The sequence below is a fragment of the Carassius auratus genome, unplaced genomic scaffold (genome assembly GCF_003368295.1).
Source record: "Carassius auratus strain Wakin unplaced genomic scaffold, ASM336829v1 scaf_tig00216448, whole genome shotgun sequence".
Taxonomy (NCBI): domain Eukaryota; kingdom Metazoa; phylum Chordata; class Actinopteri; order Cypriniformes; family Cyprinidae; genus Carassius; species Carassius auratus.
The window spans coordinates 37,370-57,984 of NW_020528577.1; the positions used below are offsets into that span (position 1 = coordinate 37,370).

The 20,615-nt window shown below is 35.9% G+C and overlaps 4 protein-coding genes across 5 annotated transcripts; 1 reads left to right on the forward strand and 3 right to left on the reverse strand.

The window, feature by feature from the left end:
- Positions 1-309: 309 nt before the first annotated feature.
- LOC113098246 (probable tRNA(His) guanylyltransferase) lies at positions 310-2,696 on the reverse strand. Its single transcript, XM_026263256.1, has 6 exons — positions 2,236-2,696; positions 1,941-2,117; positions 1,634-1,803; positions 1,140-1,228; positions 637-744; positions 310-553 (listed from the first exon to the last, which is right to left on the reverse strand). Exons 1-6 carry the CDS (start codon positions 2,421-2,423, stop codon positions 392-394), a joined length of 894 nt encoding a protein of 297 aa, XP_026119041.1. The 5' UTR covers positions 2,424-2,696; the 3' UTR covers positions 310-391.
- Positions 2,697-2,921: 225 nt separating this feature from the next.
- LOC113098243 (probable pancreatic secretory proteinase inhibitor) lies at positions 2,922-4,124 on the reverse strand. The gene is made up of 4 exons (XM_026263251.1): positions 3,956-4,124; positions 3,800-3,831; positions 3,588-3,700; positions 2,922-3,458 (listed from the first exon to the last, which is right to left on the reverse strand). Exons 1-4 carry the CDS (start codon positions 4,005-4,007, stop codon positions 3,413-3,415), a joined length of 243 nt encoding a protein of 80 aa, XP_026119036.1. The 5' UTR covers positions 4,008-4,124; the 3' UTR covers positions 2,922-3,412.
- Positions 4,125-5,339: 1,215 nt separating this feature from the next.
- LOC113098244 (protein NipSnap homolog 3A) lies at positions 5,340-11,380 on the forward strand. 2 transcript variants are annotated; one of them, XM_026263252.1, is made up of 6 exons: positions 5,340-5,525; positions 6,656-6,866; positions 7,666-7,827; positions 8,113-8,262; positions 10,847-10,933; positions 11,063-11,380. In XM_026263252.1, exons 1-6 carry the CDS (start codon positions 5,448-5,450, stop codon positions 11,191-11,193), a joined length of 819 nt encoding a protein of 272 aa, XP_026119037.1. In that variant the 5' UTR covers positions 5,340-5,447; the 3' UTR covers positions 11,194-11,380. The 2 variants fall into 2 exon arrangements, with proteins under 2 accessions (XP_026119037.1, XP_026119038.1); XM_026263253.1 differs by having other exon boundaries at positions 5,341-5,525; positions 6,659-6,866.
- A 108-nt stretch (positions 11,381-11,488) lies between these two features.
- LOC113098242 (ATP-binding cassette sub-family A member 1-like) lies at positions 11,489-20,518 on the reverse strand. Its single transcript, XM_026263250.1, has 18 exons — positions 20,282-20,518; positions 20,074-20,199; positions 19,905-19,985; positions 19,646-19,815; positions 19,374-19,551; positions 19,156-19,271; positions 18,630-18,774; positions 18,393-18,516; positions 17,492-17,621; positions 17,263-17,383; positions 17,099-17,157; positions 16,895-17,005; positions 16,597-16,738; positions 15,606-15,740; positions 15,065-15,168; positions 14,714-14,806; positions 13,840-14,083; positions 11,489-12,979 (listed from the first exon to the last, which is right to left on the reverse strand). Exons 1-18 carry the CDS (start codon positions 20,516-20,518, stop codon positions 12,836-12,838), a joined length of 2,460 nt encoding a protein of 819 aa, XP_026119035.1. The 3' UTR covers positions 11,489-12,835.
- Between the last annotated feature and the right edge of the window lie 97 nt (positions 20,519-20,615).

The following is a 20,615-nucleotide window of genomic DNA, read 5'->3' on the forward strand; positions in this document are numbered from 1 at the left end:
TGTAACCTGAAATATTTCTTAAAGTAATTATTTAATTTTCATTTCATTAAATGTGCCCCATCGTACAGGATATGTAATGACACTGAAATTTGGCTTGAGAAAAAAAACTGACTTTTTAAAGTCATCTCCACACAGAAAGGAAACAGTAGGGGGTGAGGCGAAACAGATGCTCATCCCTGCAGGAGAGAATACGATCCTTGTGTTATTCCTTATCTCTTCTAGGAATCTTAAGAGGGGAAAATAACATGGCAACAACCCCCTTCATTCTGCTGCTTTTCCTCCAAACTAGAAAAACTATAAAACACAAAGTACAGTTTTTCATTTTTTTTATTAAATACCAAAGAGAAAGATCAACTTGCATTTGGTGTGGTACAGTCTTTCAACCATGTGATCAACACTGGTCGCTTTCCAGAATGTCTGGATGTTCTTCCCAGAACTGATCTCCAATGATATCAGAGGAATGACTTGTGACCTGCTTTCTTATCCGGGTTACATTCATTTCTGTCTCTCCTTCATCTTGCTTCTTGATCCATTTAGTTGTGGTTTCATTCACCTAAAAGTAAAGAATTTGAGAAATACAATTTTCACTTAAAATAATAGATAATTTAAAGAATTATTTTTGCAACTGCAGCTTACCTTTTCCCATATTAAAGTTGTGCCTTTTTTGTGCATTGGGGATTCATCATTGTAATTGATACTGAACTCAGAAAACAAGATCTCATTCTTATCTGCCGCTTGTGTTCCCTGTGTATGGGAAAAATCTAGCAACATTTAGTTTCTTCATTACAGTTATGTAATGTGAACAGACAAAATAACTACTGGAAGTAGGTGTGTTTAATTAAACTTACATAGAAAAATAAAATATTTTAAGGCACAATTAGACATGTATGTATTATATTGGTAATTAAGAACTGATTATGTATCTGGTTATATGTTTATTGGATAATATTCCTAAAAAGACAGACAAAACCTAGTCTGCTTTTATAAACTGTGATGGTCATATTACATTAGTGACAAGCATTCTCAATCCAGATTCTCGAACCAAATCTATATGATAACTGGTCTAGAAAAGAAAACAAATCAGAACAAACATTAAAAAAAAAACTCAAATAAACAAATAATACTTTAATTGATCATACACTGAGTCTCTCCTCAGCTTGTATTTTGGTCAGTCCACCTTTCTGAACCAGCGTCCAAAATGTTGTGTTGTACAAATTGTTAATGTGACCTGTATAGAAATAACAAATGTGAAATTTACAAAAAAATGTGCAATTCTGAAACTATTCTAAATCCATTGTTATATATTGAAATAGTCTCTATAGCTAGATGTTCATTTCTAAGACCCCTAAAAATAATGGATTTTATTTTGCATTTATATTTTAATGCATAATCAAAATAAAACAATATATTTGTTATAAAAATATAGAATGTGTGTACATTCATGCTCCATTACAAGCAAACATGTTAATACAACAACCGTATTAACAATCAAAGGCTTGTCATTAAAAAAGTACAATCACAGGAAAAAGATAAAGTCAACAATGATTCTACTTCATTCTATTATACAATTTTAAGCATGTTACAGTCAAACACATTTTATAACTTAATCCATTTACAAAATACATTCACTTACAATCTGCCTGTCTCCAGCTTAGATAGTCTCTTAGGTTACGATTGCTCGGATACAGAACCACCCTGCCATCAAAGCTGGGGGGGTACAGTAGCGGCTGCTCCCCAAAATACTCCTTCCAGTAGTAAACAAAGCTAGAGGAAAACTGGGACGTCACATGGGTCATTAGTTTACTGTAGAGAGAAACGGAAATATTTAATGGGTGAGTTTCCTAGAAAGCATAACACTGCACAACTTCCAGCTGTGGTGTTTTCCATTAAGATGGTAACTAATGCAGATTCTGTCAATGTCTTTATTTACAGCATTGTACCTGGCCCTTCTTTTGAACCAAGTGGTGGATCTTTTGAACACAAAGCTGAACTCATCACTCTGTCCATAGGCTATAGTGATGTCTTCCAGCTCTTCCATGACTGAACGGGCACTGCGGCTCATCAAACCCAGAGCTCGGTTATCATTGGGTTTCATGAAGTTATGCTGCTCAGAAAACCTGGAATCAAAAAGATCACTTTGAAAATCACTTCAGTCATCACTCATTTTCTACCCTCCTCGAAATTGTGAAAACACAAGACTGCAATAGCATGTTTTAGGTGTACAGAAGCACTTACTTGTGGAAGTTGCGTCCATCTAGCCGAACCACAATGTAACAGTTTCTCAAACATGTATCGTCGAGCTCAAAGTTTCTCACGTATTCAAATTTGCTTTTGGCCATGCCAGATGATGTACTGAAATTAAGATTTAAGGGTGTCTTGTGGTCTGCAAGTCCTCTAAAGTTGACCGATAACAGTCTTAGCATAAGGATATTCAGGAAAAATACGAGTTATTTAACATGTTTAAATTAAATCATGCTGTTAGTTCTGAAAATTTGTGAGGCGTAACCGGATTGCTGTCATTAATCAAATGTTTATTTTCTTATCTCGTGATGAACTCCAACGAGTGTTTATCATAAAACGCGTTGTATTTTTAAATATTCAACACTATGCTGTTTACAAAATATTATTCTTCACCCGGAAGTATGTGGTATCAAAACATGTGCGTAAGCGGTCATTGTATTGGTACGTCACCTTATAGAGTCCCTCAAACAAATACAGTTCTGAAAATGTTGTTCCGCCACACAGTTTACGAAACATCCGTTGCTTTAGAAGATTTAAAAAACGTAATGACTTGCATCTGACACAAATCCAAAATTTCTGTCAGCAATGTTTTTAATAGAATGAGATGTTTCTTTGGTAAATTTGAAGAGAGTTAAAAAATCATGCAAAGAAAAGTAAGACAAAGTGAAGCTGGTCAGTCTTACATTTGTTTGGCCAAGTATGTTTATTTTATTAGCAAAAAAGGGTAAATGTATAAATGCTTGTCTTCCCACTGTTTGTCATCTGTTATCATGTCACATTTCCATTTTTGTTATATTTTGTTATATTTGGAAAAATAAGCGGTAACTCCAAATCTTCACTCCTAAAACATTGCACTCAAAGCAAGCTCCTTCAGAAATAAAGGAATACATTTATATTATAGAAATACATATTTTAAAGAAAGACAGTATCATGAAATCTTAAAGACTTAAAAAGACTTAGAAAATGAAACCCTATTCACTCAAAGTCACTGAGATGTGATAAAACTGACACTTTTAGTACTAATATTTTTAATTTTAACATTTGCTAGGTGTTCACACATCCACTGTTTATAGGTATACTGATCACATCCCCTAGATGACCATAGCAAACAACACTCTTAAACAAACATAGATATGAAAAGCAAAGCGTTGATTTCATAAGGTCCTCCACCTCAGCATTGTTCGTCTTTCACAATCAAAATGTCTGCATTAGTGTGCCTAAAAAACAAAAACCCTTTCAGTGATTCAAAATCCCAGCATCCGTTCCATAACTCTTACTAACTAACAGCAAAATCCGTACAGTAATGCTGTTATCCCACACAAACAGAAGCAAATCAATGGACTTACATTCTCTGCACACACAGGGTGCATTCATTGACGTATGTGATGCCATCATTACCACATACGGGAGAATAGTTGAGGGGGCATGCTTGATTGACACTCAAACCCCCACACGCAGGCTGTCAGATTAAAAAAAACATACACAGTGCATAGTTCTGCATCATAAATCATCTTCTAATAGGTGTTTGTTCTGAGTTTTAGTGCATAAATGGACTTACCCTGCGGTGGAGTCTTGATTTATCCTCTCCACCTGAAAAAATGTGTACTGTCGGATTAATCTCATTGCAATAATTCTGTAGTAAATTGCAAATGATACACATAAATGATTCAAATAATAACAGTGCTTTTTAAAAATTCCAATAGGAGTGACCTACCCACAGAGAGTATGAGGAGCAGGTTCATCAGAACCACTGCTGTTCCAGTCATACTTAAATGAAAGAACTCTGGATTTTAAAAGGGTAATCTGTATTTGTTCTGCCAGAGAGCTTTTACTCAGTAACTAATGACTTCCAGCTCGTTTATGAGTATTGTATTGTTGATGCCCAGCCACATATAGTTTGAAAGTGAGGAGGAGGAGGAGGAGAGGAGCTGATATTTTCATGGCTCTCTGCCCCACCTACCCACCATCAACAACACTGAGAACAGAGCCTCTCTATTGTCTCTCTCTTTATTAAGGGATAAACATTCCAGTCTGTCCAAAAATTGCTGAGCACAATCCAAAATGCATTGGTCTGTATAATATCCCTCAAAACAGGTCTGGCTGGGAGGTGTGTCCCTGTTTATTGGCCCCAAAGTGAAATTAATGGAATTCCACAAACATGGAATGCATTTAACAATAATTATGTAATGTAAAATTTCACTACATAATTTAGCAGTGAATATTGGATTGATAAACACTTTGAACTTAAAAATGCATATGTCTAGCAAAAGAGAACCTCGTGTTAAAAAATTCCTGAAATATAATTTTTAATACTTATGAAAAAGTGCAAAATGGAACTCCTGATTTTAACAATTATATAGAGCTATAGAGGTGTGAAAATATGGCCCAAAACAAAACAGAAATTCTGGCAAATTTAACCAAAAATAAATCAAGTAATTAAAGCAATAAGTATTCAAATATAAGGTACTATATTCTACATGATTTTTTAAAACTACAATTATTATTATATAATTGTTGAATACCCCCCCTCCCCCCAAACAGGCTATCTTTGAATAACTTAATATATTGAAATTTAAATTGAAAATTATTTATCAAAATAATAATAATAATAATAATAATAATAATAATAATTAATTGATGAAAGAAATGCATACAGGTTTGGAATGGTGAGTAAATTATGACAATTGTTGTTTTTGGTGGTCAATCGTTTTAATAACTTAAAAAAAATCACAGATCATCGAATTGGTACTTTTATGGATTTTTAATGTGTTTTGGAGTTTGAAAGCTGTAAATTTAAAATGTCCTTGTGTGTGTGATAAATAAATAAATAAATAAAGATTCTGCATATTGTGATATATATATATATATGGAAAAAAAAAACATTTCTAGCATTTTTAAGGCAAACTATAAGGATTAGTATTTGTTTATGTCAGAAACATCTAACGCGACAACCTCTTTCCTTATGCTGTACGTTTTTTAATAAATGTAATAAGTTAAAGGTTGATAACAACAACAAAAATAAATAAATAAATAAAAACAACGCACTAAAATAAATTTACATATTGCACAAGAGCTGATTTTATGCAGCGAATTTGTGCATTGGTACTTTCCGGCTTCCGTAGTGACAGTGAACTTCGTTCAGTCCTGCACGTCTCATCTGACTTGGCAATCACGCTGAAGCTACTGTTCAGAGACAAACTGATAAAATGATACAATTACGTGCTCTTTTCCGGAACGCGTCACGTCACGCAGAACACTGTTTGTCTGTGAAAAGCCGACCTACGGTGAGTTTAATCATATATTTACACATGGGGAAATGGCTCACATTCAACAGTTCAGGTTTTCTTTACAGAAAAATGTGTATGATTCTGAACCTGTGTTACTTTTTAATGGCACTGAATTAAAAGACAAACGCTAGTTTTTGGAGGTGTGTCAGAGGACGCCCCACCACTGTAGTCATATGATCATGTAACTCCATTGTAACATTATTTGTTAAGACCTTCGCAGGGTCATGGGTTACAAAAGCATGGAATAATCGCAGAAGTGTTTCATAGACACAATGTGTTTCATTAAAAAGGACCATATTTTTAATGCATATATTAATAAGTGAGTTCCAAATGTTCGAGGCTACTGGTAAAATTGCTTATATTTTACATTCTACTGCAAAAATTTATAACAAAATAGATCATGAGCATTACAGTTTCTGTGAAAAGTTGAAATGTCTTAATATGACTCTTCACGGCAGCAGCAGAGCTGCATGAGCTCCAAACATTTGTCAAACCTAATGTCCTTGTTCAACAGCATGATTTGAGAAAGATCCAAAGAATATCTAGTGAAAATTAGGAAAACCTGACCTTTAGTGGAGTTCACAAGATTGATTTATAATGCAAATAAATGCAAAAACACATTTTCTTTCTTCTTTCATTTTCATCTTTAAAGGTCCAAAAGAAAATGAATTCCCAATGTGGTCTGACACTTTTTGACCCTTCTATATTTATACACAGTGTGTCTAGCTGTTCAGTTTTTAACATGTCCTTGCATGGAGTTATAAAATGCTGTATATCATATATACAGGATAAGGGACATCATTTCCAGGCCTTTGTACTTCAGTGGGAATTGACTTGTCTAAGCCTGTAGAATGTAAACATTTGTACATTTTATCTTAAACATCACATGTTAGTTTCAAGGTTTTTAAAATCCACTCATTGTTTAGAATGAGGGACAGTGCCTTAAAAAATCCTAGGAAATTGAAATAAAAAAGAAGCAGAAGCCTGGAGCTGTGTTTTCTTTGAGTCAGTTTTATGTGATCTCATGGTTCATATATATTCAGACAAGTGTAGATCTTGTATCGAAGTTGAACCGTTCCAGTAATGACCACATGGTGACACTAGCAGTTTGTTTTCCATTTCCCAAGCAGCCCAAGGCATGGATCTCCACTGGACCTCAGCAGCAGAACGGAACCTTCTATGAGTTCCGCACATATTACATCCAGCCACATCTCAACGCTGCCTTCCTCAAACTGACCAATGAGAAGATCCACCTGCGGACAGCCCACTCAGAGCTCGTTGGATACTGGAGTGTGGAATATGGAGGTCTTAATCAGGTTTTCCACATCTGGAAGTATGGTGAGAATGACTGAATTCTTCAATGTTTAATCTATGCTTTTAAAAACTTTATAGGATTCATAAATAAGGAAAATGCAACCAAACATTTCTCTTCTAGGGAGCCTTACTCTTAAATTCTAGTGGTTGGGAGGTGTCCCACATTACTACTTATTTAAAACACTTGTGCTGTGCTGGCAATTCTTTCCCTGGTCAAATATTACTAAAAAACTAATGTTAATCTCTCATTATGCTATATTATCACCAAATTGTGGATCAAATTTTTTTTTTTTTCAGATTATGCACCCCAGTTTTTTAAGTGAGTAATCTCAAAATGACCACAAGGATTTTTTTTTCACACTCAGAAACTGAGTTCAGATCAATTAGGCCTACAATTGATCCGTTCCAGAAAAGTAAAACAAAAAATGTACTAACTGAAAGAACAAGACAAAGAAATTACAAGCATTTTTTGTAGTCTGGAAGTTTTGACTGGGAACAGCACAGTTGTGCAAGATGGAAAAATAAAAAGTACAAAAATATTGGTGGGAAGTTTTTATACCCTTTGTGACCAGACTTAGTAATTTTTAGTCTAATGTGATAACATTAACTTGCATTTTCATGAAAAATAAAATCCTCTCCAGGTCAAAATGTCCATAACACAAATGAGGTATAATAATTTTAAACATTCTTAGTGTTAATGCAGTTAACAAGTAATCTTACTAAGATAATATGCATTTTATTTAAAATGTCTAAAAGCACAATGCAGCTCACTTGCTACTCTATAAGAAACACTTCTTTCTGTTTTTATTGTGATGGTGTTTAGACAGCTATGCTCAGCGTGCATCTGTGCGGGCAGCCCTGGCTCAAGACCCCAACTGGATTGAGCAGTACATCTCTAAAGCGCTGCCCATGCTGAGCTCTCAGGATAATGAGGTGTTGTACCTCGTACCATGGAGCAAAGTTCAGAAGCCACCCAAAGATGGAGGTGACAACTATGTGCATTAACATTCATACACTGATTTTCAGAGGGCCACCAATGCATGCTCACATGGTACTATAGGTGATATAAACATAATCAAATAAAAAAAAAAACTTATACATTGATCATAATGATTGTTTTCAAAGAGGTTTCCCAAATAGTCCCCTTTCTGTCATTATAATTGTGCATACAAATTCATAAATTATTAACAAAACAAAGTTGCACAGATTTCAAATATTCTAGGCAAAATTATCTAATTGGCTTTTTATTTCAAATCTTGTTTATTTGCAGGAGTTTTCGAGCTGTCCACCTTCCAGATGAAGCCAGGCGGTCCTGCGGTGTGGGGCAAGGCGTTTCAGGCAGCAGTGGGCATCCACACCGGGTCACGATATGCCCACGCAGTTGGGGTTTTTCACTCTGAATTTGGACCGCTCAATCAAGGTGAGTGTATGTTTGTTTTTGGGTTTTTTTTGGGGGGGGGGTACTTTTAGTCTACGAAGTAGACAACAGTACAGGCATTCATAATGTAAAAAAATATTTATATTCATGAAATAATCTTGGAATAATTGCTATATCAGTTCATAGTGAATCAAAATTCAGTGTTAAAGGGTTAGTTCACACAAAAATCAAAATGATGTCATTAATGGGCTAGGTGCACAAGATGGCGCCGGTGAGCTTCAGCGATGCGAGTGTGTACATACTTATTTCCGGTCCTGCGACACACGCATTGACTGTAAGGGAAACTTACATACGAAACTTGGCTAGATGGATATAATTCATGTTTTTCAAATTTAACAGCGAATAGTGGTATATCAAAGACATGAGGAAACTTCCTCCCTAAATTTTTGCGTACCTCTGTGTAGAAATTAATCAAGATACAACGCGGAGATTGTTTTATTCTTCTGTTGATTATGCAGATCAGCGTCAGCTTCAGGTTAATCAGTCCACAGGGATTTCTTCTTTTCAAACACAAACCACTCAAATATGCAATACTTTACATTTTCGGAGAGCTGATTTTGTTCTGACTGTTATCTATAAGATCATAAGGCTTCTGACTGTCAAACGAGACAGATATTTCTAATAAAGTATGTATGTTTTATTAACTTTATAACTTTGTAAAATTTAACGTAATGCTCTTATGGTAGGTTTGCATTAATTAAAAGATCGCTGTTTGCATTCATGTGTTTTTATCAATGTTTATCTGTTTTTTAAAATATCTGCAGCATAAATAATTTTGTCTATAAGCAGCGCATGTATTTTGTTACGAATTCTTCAGATAAAACAATTATTAAAATTAGTCATGTGTTAGTTTTATTATTTTATAGCCCGGTTTTTTTTTTTCATTTCAAAATGTTTGATGCAAAGTTGACTATCTCAAATAATAAAATATGTTGTGTAAATGATGAAGAAAAACAAACTAATGTATGTGCACAATTGAGAAATGTGAAGATAAATCACAGCCCATGTCTTACAAGGTGAACATTTTCATTAAACAAAAAAATAATAATCAATGTAATACAAACATTTTCGAGAAATAAGTAATTTTTACATTTACATAATTTGTATAATGTAAAAATAAATTATGTATCTGTGTGTACACACCATGAGTTCAATTTTCATTTCGTGAACAGTATAGGAACAAAAGTGTATTTAATTCATTCACCGGACCCAAACATACACAGTTTCAAATGCATTGGCTCAGTTAACACTTATAGAATAGTAATAATAGCAGTGTAAATCTTATTTGCATTTGAAGTGATATTATAAATCCTGTAAACATATATAGAAGGTAATATTAGAATTTCTCTGGTTCTCTGCACTGGCGTTTAGCACAACCGGAAATATCTACGCACACTCTCGCAAGACTGGAAATCCAAGATGGCGGAGATATGCAACTACCCCATAACTCACCCTCATATCGTACCAAACCCGTAAGACCTCTATTCATCTTCTGAACACAGTTTAAGATTTTAGATTTTAGATTTAGTGCGAGAGCTCTCAGTCCATCCATTGAAGCTGTGTGTACGGTATACTGTCCATGTCCAGAAAAGTACGAAAAACATCTTCAAAGTAGTCCATGTGACATCAGAGGGTCCGTTAGAATTTTTTGAAGCATCGAAAATACATTTAGGTCCAAAAATAGCAAAAACTACGACTTTATTCAGCATTGTCTTCTCTTCCGTGTCTGTTGCGAGCAAGTTAAAAACAAAGCAGTTTGTCATATCTGGTTCACGAACGAATCATTTGATGTAACCGGATCTTTTTGAACCAATTCACCAAATTGAACTGAATAGTTTTAAACGGATCTCATCTCTAATACGCATTAATCCACAAATGACTTAAGCTGTTCACTGTTTTAATGTGGCTGACACTCCCTCTGAGTTCAAACAAACCAATATCCTGGAGTAATGCATGCACTCAAACAGTACATTGACTGAACTACTGTGAAGAGAGAACTGAAGATGAACACAGAGCCGAGCCAGATAATGACTCGTTCTCGAGTCAAGAACCGGTTGCATAAATTTGTAGTTTTTGCTATTTTTGGACCAAAATGTATAGTCGATGCTTCAAAATATTCTAACTGACCCTCTGATGTCACATGGACTACTTTGATGATGTTTTTCTTGCCTTTCTGGACATGGACAGTATACCGTACACCGTTTCAATGGAGGGACTGAGAGCTCTCGGACTAAATCTAAAATATCTTAAACTGTGTTCAGAAGATGAACTGAGGTCTTACGGGTTTGGAACGACATGAGGGTGAGTTATTAATTACATAATTAAGATTTTTGGGTGAACTAACCCTTAAACATTACAGGAATAAATTACATTTTTAAATATAGAACTATTTAATAGCAATTGTTTCTCAATATTACTGCATTTTTGATCAAATAAATACAGCCTTGGTGAGCTTTATATATATATATATATATATATATATATATATATATATATATATATATATATATATATATATATATATATATATATATATATATTTATGTTCTGTTATTTCCATGCACAGTGCATGTTTTATGGTGGTATGAGAGTGGAGACGAGCGGGCATCGATACGGCGTACATCTCATGAAGACGCCAGAGTGGTGGCGGCAGGTCAATCTTAAATATAACTCATTACACAGGACATTATCATACCATTATTATCAGAGCATTCTGGGAATTTCTGTCTCTGAATAATTATATATTTCTATTTTACTGTTTGTATTTTCTATTTTTTTGCAGTAAGGGAAAGTGCGGTGTACCTGGTATCACAGAAGAACAAACTCATGTTCCCCTGCCGCTTTCTCACCAATGAAATAAAATGGCTTCATGCTTTGACTTTTGACTTATGTAAATGTAGAGGAAATTTGTAATTATGCAGTGCATGAGATCAGTGAACTGATAAACCGATTAAATTCTAGCAAGTTTCTGCTGATGGTCAAATAATGATTGTGAATCAAAATAATGCTTTGCATCACAGTAAGACTTCTGTCTTCAAGCTACTGCACAGTGTTTCACAATGTCATTCTGTTTCTAAATAAATGCTTACATATCAAAGTCAGAAATGTCAAAATGTGCATTTTTTCATCAATAGCTTCTTTTGGTTACATTTTAAGCAGTCTGACGCTGAAAACAAACCATCTGTTGAACGTCACAGATCAAACAGTGTTAGGGTTGTAGAATTGTCATTTAATTGTTTAAATACAGTAAGTGTACAAAGCGAGTAACATACAATCCACAGCCATAAATTTGAAATGTAAACAGGTATTAAATGAGGAACATCACTGTGGCACTAAAACGTTTTTTTCCTTGAAGGTTTTTTTTGTTGTTGTTGTTCTGTGGTTTTGGTCGAACCCAAACCAATACTAAACCGTAAATGACAAACAGTAAAAACATTGTCTGTGGAGAATCCAGTGCAAAAAAAATTAACACATTTTGACTTTAAATAAATTCCAATTAACACAGCAAGTAAAGTGCTTGGATGAAAGGCGGACAACGCTGTCGCCAATCCCAATGAGATCCAAAATACTGATTTAACAATCCAATGTATGGACAGAGATCACACTTACTGTAATGAACAGCTATGTTATACAGCTGGAATCAGTGTTGTTTATTGATTTCTGAATTTAATTGTCCAGAGATCCAATGAAGGGCAGACCAGATGCCCTTATATGAAAGAAGGCACATAAATGGTATGTTTTAAATGATTTCCTTCGAAGTTGTTCATGCGACTCCTGGAGCATCCACTAGGATGTCCCTTGTCAGTCGAGGTATGTTACATATTGTAACCCAAAAGCTTAGTTGTATAAACTTTCTTTTATTATTTTTTATATATATATATATTTTTTTTTTACTACGAAGTCAATCACTTTTTTGTTTCGCCCATGCACAAAGACAAGTATTAAGATAACATGAGGCACTCTTGGATAGAACAGCCTATAAAATAATGCCCCTTCTGACTATTTAAAACACCTAAAACAATTGCTTGTTTATAAATAAAGACATATCAAGGACAAAATCATTTTAACATAGTACAGTTTCCAGTTTTGCAGTTCAGCCCTGGGCCACACAAACGATTCTGATTCTTCAGCATGTGATTCCCAGTCTTCTAGTCTTAATAAAAAATAAAATACAAATACACTGACCCTGAATTATCGATCATTGGTATTATTCCATCGAGCCGATTATATTGCACGATGAAAATCGATCTCTGTCGACGACTGCACAAAATAGAGTCTGTCCAGAAATTTTGGCTTCAAGTTTTTAACACTGTGACTAACGTGGTTTGGATTCAGCCAGGCTAGAAACATGAGGGAAGTCTTTTTAATTTCTTTTTGCATTGACTTGCATTGAGTGTCTCAGCTGCAGTATCTGCTTCTCCGCTGACCGGTGAAGACGTTTATCTTCACACAGAGGTCAGAACGGCAGACCGCAACTCAAAGGCCACAGAAACATTGTGAAATATGTGGAATCCACTTGTTTCAGTTAGCATGTAGTGTAAAGAGAGTCTCCGGCTCACACAAAGCTTTCTACTGGCTTCTCCGTGTTCTCTTTAGCAGACAGAGGGCTCAGGAGGGCCATGTTGATTGCTGTGTCTTTACGATGAATGGAGCTGTCTGAGTGATCGTCACTCTGGTCCATGGCAAAGTTAACAAATACCTGATGATTGGGAAGAAGAGTATTTAGTAATCACAACAAGATAAAAAAAGAAACATAATAAATATTATTATATACTAAATACTATACTAGTTTATGAGATTTAAAGGCAGACATTTATATAAAACAGTTCTTTTTACAAAAAAGTTTTTAAATTGTTGTAATTTTCCTTATTTTAAATCAAAAATGTAAAAATATCTAACTTTTCTGCTGAAAAAGTAATTTTATCCAATAATTATTTAACATTATTTACTGCCAAACATTCACTTTTAATACTATGGGAATTAAATGTGTTGTGAATCAATGTTATTTTCTAAGCATTGAGATAATCTTTTGTCTTTTTATTAATATTTTGAGTCTTTTGCAATTTTAATTAGTTAAACTTTTCGTGGTTATGTTGGGCTTTTGCCATATTTTAGTAGTAACTTTAATATTTTATATTCTTCCACAAACTTTTAAGATATTTATTTATTTTTATTTAAGTTTTTCTTTTAGTTATTGTAATACATCGTGTTAAGCTTTAACATGAAAAATGCTGCCTTGGCAATTAGCTAAAATAAATATATATATTTTTAAATGCAGTTAGCGTTTATTTCATTTTAAGTAATACAAAGGTTTTTAATGGCTTAAGTTTTAGTTAATTATACTACGTTGTTGTAGTACCAATTTTTTGCTGTCTTTAATGAATACTTATCATATGCCATGTCCCAAAAGGACAGTCCACCAAGAAATAAAAACTCTGTCTGTAAATGATGACTATCCTTTCAACAGTTGACTGTTGTTTAACTTCCTCTTGTCCCCAGTACATAAACCCTAATCAGAAATGTGCCAGTTATATTTTAGGGTTGGAAATGCCCCCTCACCTGGTCCAGAGTGGTTTGGGACACAGAGTAGTCTTCTATCCTGAGAAACTCTTTGTTCTTAGCGAGGATGCTGAAGATGTGAGCGAGGGAGGTGAGGGACGAGGGAAGCTGGTATTGCAGCATGTTTCTGTGTTTTTCTTTCAGGGTGCTTCCTGGCAGCTCGCTCTCAATGAACTTCATCACCGGCTGCAGGTCAGGATCTGGGCCCGCAACCTTCAGAATTATGGTGTACCCATCGCCAAATCTGCAGGAAGAGGAGCAAGTGATGTCACATACATATATATGCATCAAAGCCCTCCCACATGTGTAAAAAGTAATGTATGCTTTATGCTTAATGTTCTTGATTTGAGTCATTATTTTTGCAATTAAATGACGCCGCTAATGAGCAGAATTAACACACTATACCTTTAATAGTTTAAATATAGCATGAACCAAACCATCCACCTAAAAGGTGAATCAAAAACTGTAATTTAGAGTCAAAAAATCTATGAAATTTGGACAAAAAGGCTGTGTACTTAATCATTTCAATGAGGGAAAGAACTACAATCTCATGAAGCATTGGTAATGACAAAATTGATTAAAATGACAAATATAAAACTATTGATTTGTTGCTGCTCTCTGATTGGTAGAGATTGTTTTTGCAGAATCATGGGTAATGTAGTTTTTCCACAAGAATTCCATTGTTACACACAATTTAAAAAAACGAACAGTTTGAACTGATGAACTCAACAAAGCATAGATGATCGACTAACAACCTCACAGCACACATTAGGTCTGTCTATACATTTTTGAAAACCAATTCCCCAGTGCAGGAAATGAATGAGATTCTTGCTTCTAGAACCCGGTCGCTGCACTCTATTATTCAGGATCTTACCTGTTCTTCAGGTGCTGGACGCTACCCAGACAGCGGAACCTGCCGTTCACCATGATGGCCATCCTGGTGCACAGCGCTTCACATTCCTCCATACTAAAGAGTGAACAGAACACAGGTTAGTGTGGAAGAAAACCGATTAAATACTGCCCTCTAGTGATAGATGAAAGTCTAAGCTTAGCATAAATTGAAGCTAAACTAAGAAGACATGGAGATTTTAGAGGAAAACAATACTATCATTAACGCGGCCAGTGTAGCTGTCTAGCATTAGCTCACTTAACGTCCTTGTCTATAACTTTAGCTGACTGTTAGTGTTCAGTTTAAGTGCATAAACTTTGACTGTGGTGAATGTACCTGTGTGAGGTAAGTACGACAGAGCGTCCCTCTTTGATGACGCTGTGGATGCAGTTCCACAGTGCTCGTCGTGCTTTGGGGTCCATTCCAGTGGTGGGCTCATCCTGTAACCAAAAGCACAGCCAGGCTCAGATTTGACCATGTTTCAACAGGAAACACACACTGATTAGCTACACCATCTTTTCTTCACAAGTGTATCGCACACTCAAGTGAACTGAAACAGGCTTGCTGGCTATCAAGTGTGCTCATGTGATCTTTGTGTAATCAACCCATTGTGAGGCCTCTCTGAAAGCAAAGGCTAAAGAGGTCAGGGTAGTTTAGCTCTGGGGGTGTCATAGTCTTGAACTTCTTATACAACCAGAGCAGGAAAACCAGCTGAGAGAATAACCAAACAGTGGTCATTTGATCTAGACTAATGTTGTTTTTGTTGATTCTTTTGCAGACATTCACCCTGGGAGGCATAAGACATCGAGCCAGTTGTGTAAGTGTCTTTGTGTATACGTGTGTGTGTGTGTGTGTGTGTTTGAGGAGTTGCACATACCAGGAAGACCACTGGTGGGGCTCCAATGAGTGATATGGCGGTGGAGAGTTTGCGCATGTTGCCACCACTGTAGCTTCCTGCTTTCTTATCCACGTACTTCACGAGGCCTAGTTTACGGATACCCCACTCCGCCACCTGCCCAAGAAACAACATATTAATAGTTCCTATTAGGGTTAATCTCACAAAACCAGGTCACATTTAACGTAAAATCAAGGAATTTATTATATTATATTATATTATTATAAAAAACAAAGAAAACATTGTATATATATATATATATATATATATATATATATATATATATATATATATATATATATATATATATATATATATATATATATATATATATATATACTGTATGTATGTATATCCTATTTTTTGGAATTCAGTTTGTTCTTAATTGTGATTTATCATTACTATAATATATAAATGTTTTCCCTTTTTCATATTTTTTGTGTATTTTAAGTTTAAATCAGCATAAGTTGAAGGCTGTATAAATAATTCTTATGCATGACAATAATGAGATGAGAATTATGGGGAAATGTGGTTAATGGTCAAAATGCAAAACATTTATGCAATATATATATATTTTTGTAATTCAATGTATTGTCAGTGGAAATTATTACTGAAATACAGTATTTTTATATTTTGTACAATTATTTTTTAATTAAATCAGCATACCTTTAAGTCTGTCTAAATGCTTTTATTTATTTATTTTTTTAAATGAACAATATGATGGTCAAGCACCTACTTGTTAAATTATACATGTCAAATGTGACAACATAGGTCTCATTTTATTTTTTGGAGCATGTACAATTTCAGGGTTTATTTTTTATTTGGGGTTAAATATGACAGGGACCTATATGATTCACCCTAAATCTCACATACCTTGAAATTATATTAAAATATAACTAAAATTATATTCAAATAATAAAATGATAACAAATCACTGTTTAAAAACTAATTTTAGTTCATATACTCTGCTCACCTCACAAACTTGATTCTCGGGTACACCGCGCAGGATGGCATAGAATTCCAGGTGTTCCCGTCCTGTCAGCAGATCATTGATGGCATCAAACTGAGGGCAGTAGCCCATGTTCTGATGTACTTCATCTATTTCTCGGAGTATACTAGAATTGAGAAAGAGCAAGGTCATCAAACAATGCATTCACACTCACAGAATTTTAAGATTAACCTATGACCTATGTGTTTAAAACAGACTAAGTTGCTATAAGGAAGTACCATCTGTTCTAATTTAATAACTAAATGTATTTTACTGTCCATACCTTTTCCCAGCCAAGAATGCTTCTCCTTTGGTGACCACAGAGTCTCCAGTCAGCATTTTAAAAGTACTTGTCTTTCCAGCTCCGTTGACACCAAGCAGACCAAAACACTGAAAAGAAGGAGGAAAGAAAAGTTTGTGGTCTTACACTAGACGTGACTCATTCGGATGAGGCTGATCATGAGCCAGCTGTCATCAATTACCTCTCCTCGGAGGAATGCCAACACACAGACGATCGACAGCGGGCTTCTGTTTCCGCTTGTACACCTGAAAAAGACAAGGATGACATAATGATGAGGGCCCCATTTATTTGACTAAATTTGAAATACTAAAGTTGATGTCTGTGATCATCAGCAGAGGATTTCGGCAGACCTTAGTGAGTTGTCTGAGTTCAAGAATGTCTCCCTGTCCAGCTCCACTCATGATTCTCTGCCTCTCTCTGGCCACATCCTCATCTTCCTCTCCAATCGGAGTCAACTTGGCACTTAAAGACCTGTGGAAAATGATTAAAACATCTTCTTAAATCTTCTTATCCATAATTTCATTAGCATTTCATATAAATGTAATTTGTTTCAGAAAGTCGTGTTGTGATGTTGCTTACTTGGGTTTAAAGAAAAAACGGTACTGGATAAGGACTGTGATGATGAAGAAAACCAATCCTTCCACAGCCATAGCAAAAAGATTCTTGCCCACCATGTCCCACTCCAATGGAGAACGGAAACGGTTCTCACCTAATGCAAAGTAAGAGAACATTCAGCATCTATAATAATGACCCTTAGTAGACAGTAGACATAGATCAAGCTGATGAGGTCAAACTCTGAACTTCTTTGCTCTTATTCATGGAATCTTTGTCAAAAAAATTTAAAGGGATAGTATTTTTGATGAATTCTGAGAGCTCTCTGACTCTCCCATAGACAATATCAAGGCTCAGAAAAATGTGACATCAGTGGTTCAACCATAATTTTATGAAGCTACAAGTACACTTTTTGTGTGTAAAGAAAAAAAAATACTTAATTCAACAACTCATCTCCTCCTCCCTATAGCACCATTTTGGATAGTATAACATACGTAAACAACATTTGCTGTTCTGCGTCAGCAGCACCGTATGCAAATACGCTGTTTACATTGTTTACGCTTTGATCTGAAAAGTAAACAGCATATCCATATACATACATTGCATGAATTGTTGAATAAATTGGTCATTATTTTGTTTCTTTGCGCACAAAAAATATCTTTGTAGCTTTGTAAAATGATGGTTAAACCACTGATGTCACATGGATTATTTTAATAATGTCTTTGCTATGTTTCTGAGCCTTGATCGTGTTAGGATCCTTGCTGTCAATGGTAGGGTCAGAGAGCTCTCAGAATTCATCAGAAATATCTGTTTCAAAGATGAATGAAGGTCTTACGGGTTTGGAACGACATGAGGGTGAAATTAATGAAAATGTTCATTTCCGGTTGAACTATCCTATACAATTTTAAGTGGAGCAAGCTAATCTTACCAAATCTCTCCAGGGCATCAGCCATGGCCTGATTCTTCACCATGTCGATGAGACCTCGACCCAGGCAGAAATGCGGGAAGATGAGCAAAACGTTCTTCAGGATGTCATTTAGGCCACCAACCTCCTGCAGCAGAGGATGAGCCGCATTAGAAATCATGTTGTGTGCTTGAGAATTACTGCTAAGAATAGCAAATCGTAAGACTGCATTAGGATGAAACCAAAAAACACATTTCTTACATTACTTCCAAATAAGTCCATGACAAAAGTGGACACGCTGCCATTGATCCCAATCAGGATATTGACACTAGTGAGCACCACATAAGCAGTGCTGGGGATTTTGAAGAGGAATGAAGCCGGATACATAAGAGGAGTGATGGACCATCTGAAGAGAGACAAGAATAAGTATTTATTATCAGAGAAAATGTTATATGTGCAAATTGGCTTTGTATTGAGGTCCCATGTCAGGCCCCAAGTGTATCTAGATACTATTATATCACAGAGACATGAGGGTGGGCTCTTTTCACTAAGGAAGATTCCCAGGTTGTGGGCTCTTTTGACTTTGGAAAGTATAATGTATAATCCCATATGGGACCCCAGAGGGGTTTTTACATATCTGCGGAACAGAGTGTATTATCTATACGAGGGTGGGCTCTTTCACTGCAGATATTTACAGAGGCCCCATGTAGGACCACAGCAATATCTAGGGATCAGACTGTCTATTTCCTTACTGGAATTATCAGTTAAGTGGATCTGTCTGTCTTACCCATAAAGAAGCAGTAGAAGGGCAAGAACAGGCAGGTTGGTTGCAGAGACGTAGGCTTTTTGTTGAAAGCACACAAAGATCAGGATCACCAGAGTAGCAGGAACTACATAATTGCACTGTACCAAAAACAGGCAGAAATGTGCATTAGAGATTTTGGGTCAGCAGCCAAGTAGGTGAGTGGTGTATTATGAGATTTGAAAGTGAAATCAAACACTTACCATATCCCAGAGAAAGTTGGCCAGCCAGTAGAGGTATGGCTGCACTCCGCTGATAAACTGCATGTGCTTGGCCTTATTCACTCGCTCCTGAATGAGGAAGACAACGAAGCTGGCGGGGACGAAGGACATGGCGAAGATCACACAGATGGAAACCAGCACGTCCACTGAGGTGGTCATTCTGAAATCCCAAGAATCAGGGTTCAGAGATTAGACCCACATGAACAATTTGCTTAACGTTATTTAAACTGCATTCATTCAGTTTCAATGCTTACAGGGCCACTTGAGAAAGCTGTTCCTTGGTCAGATTGAGCGGATGGTTAAACGCAGTGATGCCAAACTGATGGGGGTCTCTGCCAGGTTGTAAGTTGGCACGCAAGATACCATTGTTCATTACATTGAGGAAGGCTCCAATACTGTGCCAGCCCTTGTTATTGAACCATATCTGGAAAAAAATGTCAATAAAGATCATTTCAAGTTCACTAGAATGTCTATAATGGGTTTAAAAATAGCAGTCATCCAGTTGTGACTCACCTTGACATTATTCTTAGTGTCCAGCCCATTGATGAAGCCAGACAGGCTTTTTAAAAAACGGTCGGCCGCTGATCCTGAGTCCTACAATCGTAGGATAAGAAGAAATACTTAATGCACAATTCCGGAGAAATATCTGATTAATTTCCTAAGAGTCAACGTTTCGACTTACCTTCCCCAGTTGGAAGATTTCCCTGACTCTGGAGATGGCGTCGTCGATCTCTTCAGCAGGAGGAAGTACCTGAGTGCTTCTAGCTCCCAATGAAAATCCTCCATATCTGAATTCATTCACCCATATCTTTTTTTAAGCTATGAAAGAAACAGTCTGTTAATGTGTTGAATGACTCTATACTGAACTACTTCATTTCATGTGGATAGACTATCAGGCCATACCTTTTCCCAATGATCTGTGCATAGGTCTTCACGAGATAGTCTGAGATGTTTCGTCCCGTCAGGTTCTGGAGGGTCTCAGTTTCACTCATCTTAATCTGAGGAGGTGGCAGTCCACCTGCACCAGCAGGGCATTCTGGAAGCATCTTCTTTTTGCCATTACAGCTGCATTCACAAGCAGGTGATGGGTTGTCCATGGTCCAGTTTGTTGACGTGAAAATTTCCATCACGCTTTCTGAACTTCTTGTGTAGACCATTCCTCATCGCCCATTGTACAGGGAGCATCACTAAAACCAAGGGAGACGACAAGCTTAGTTTTTTTTA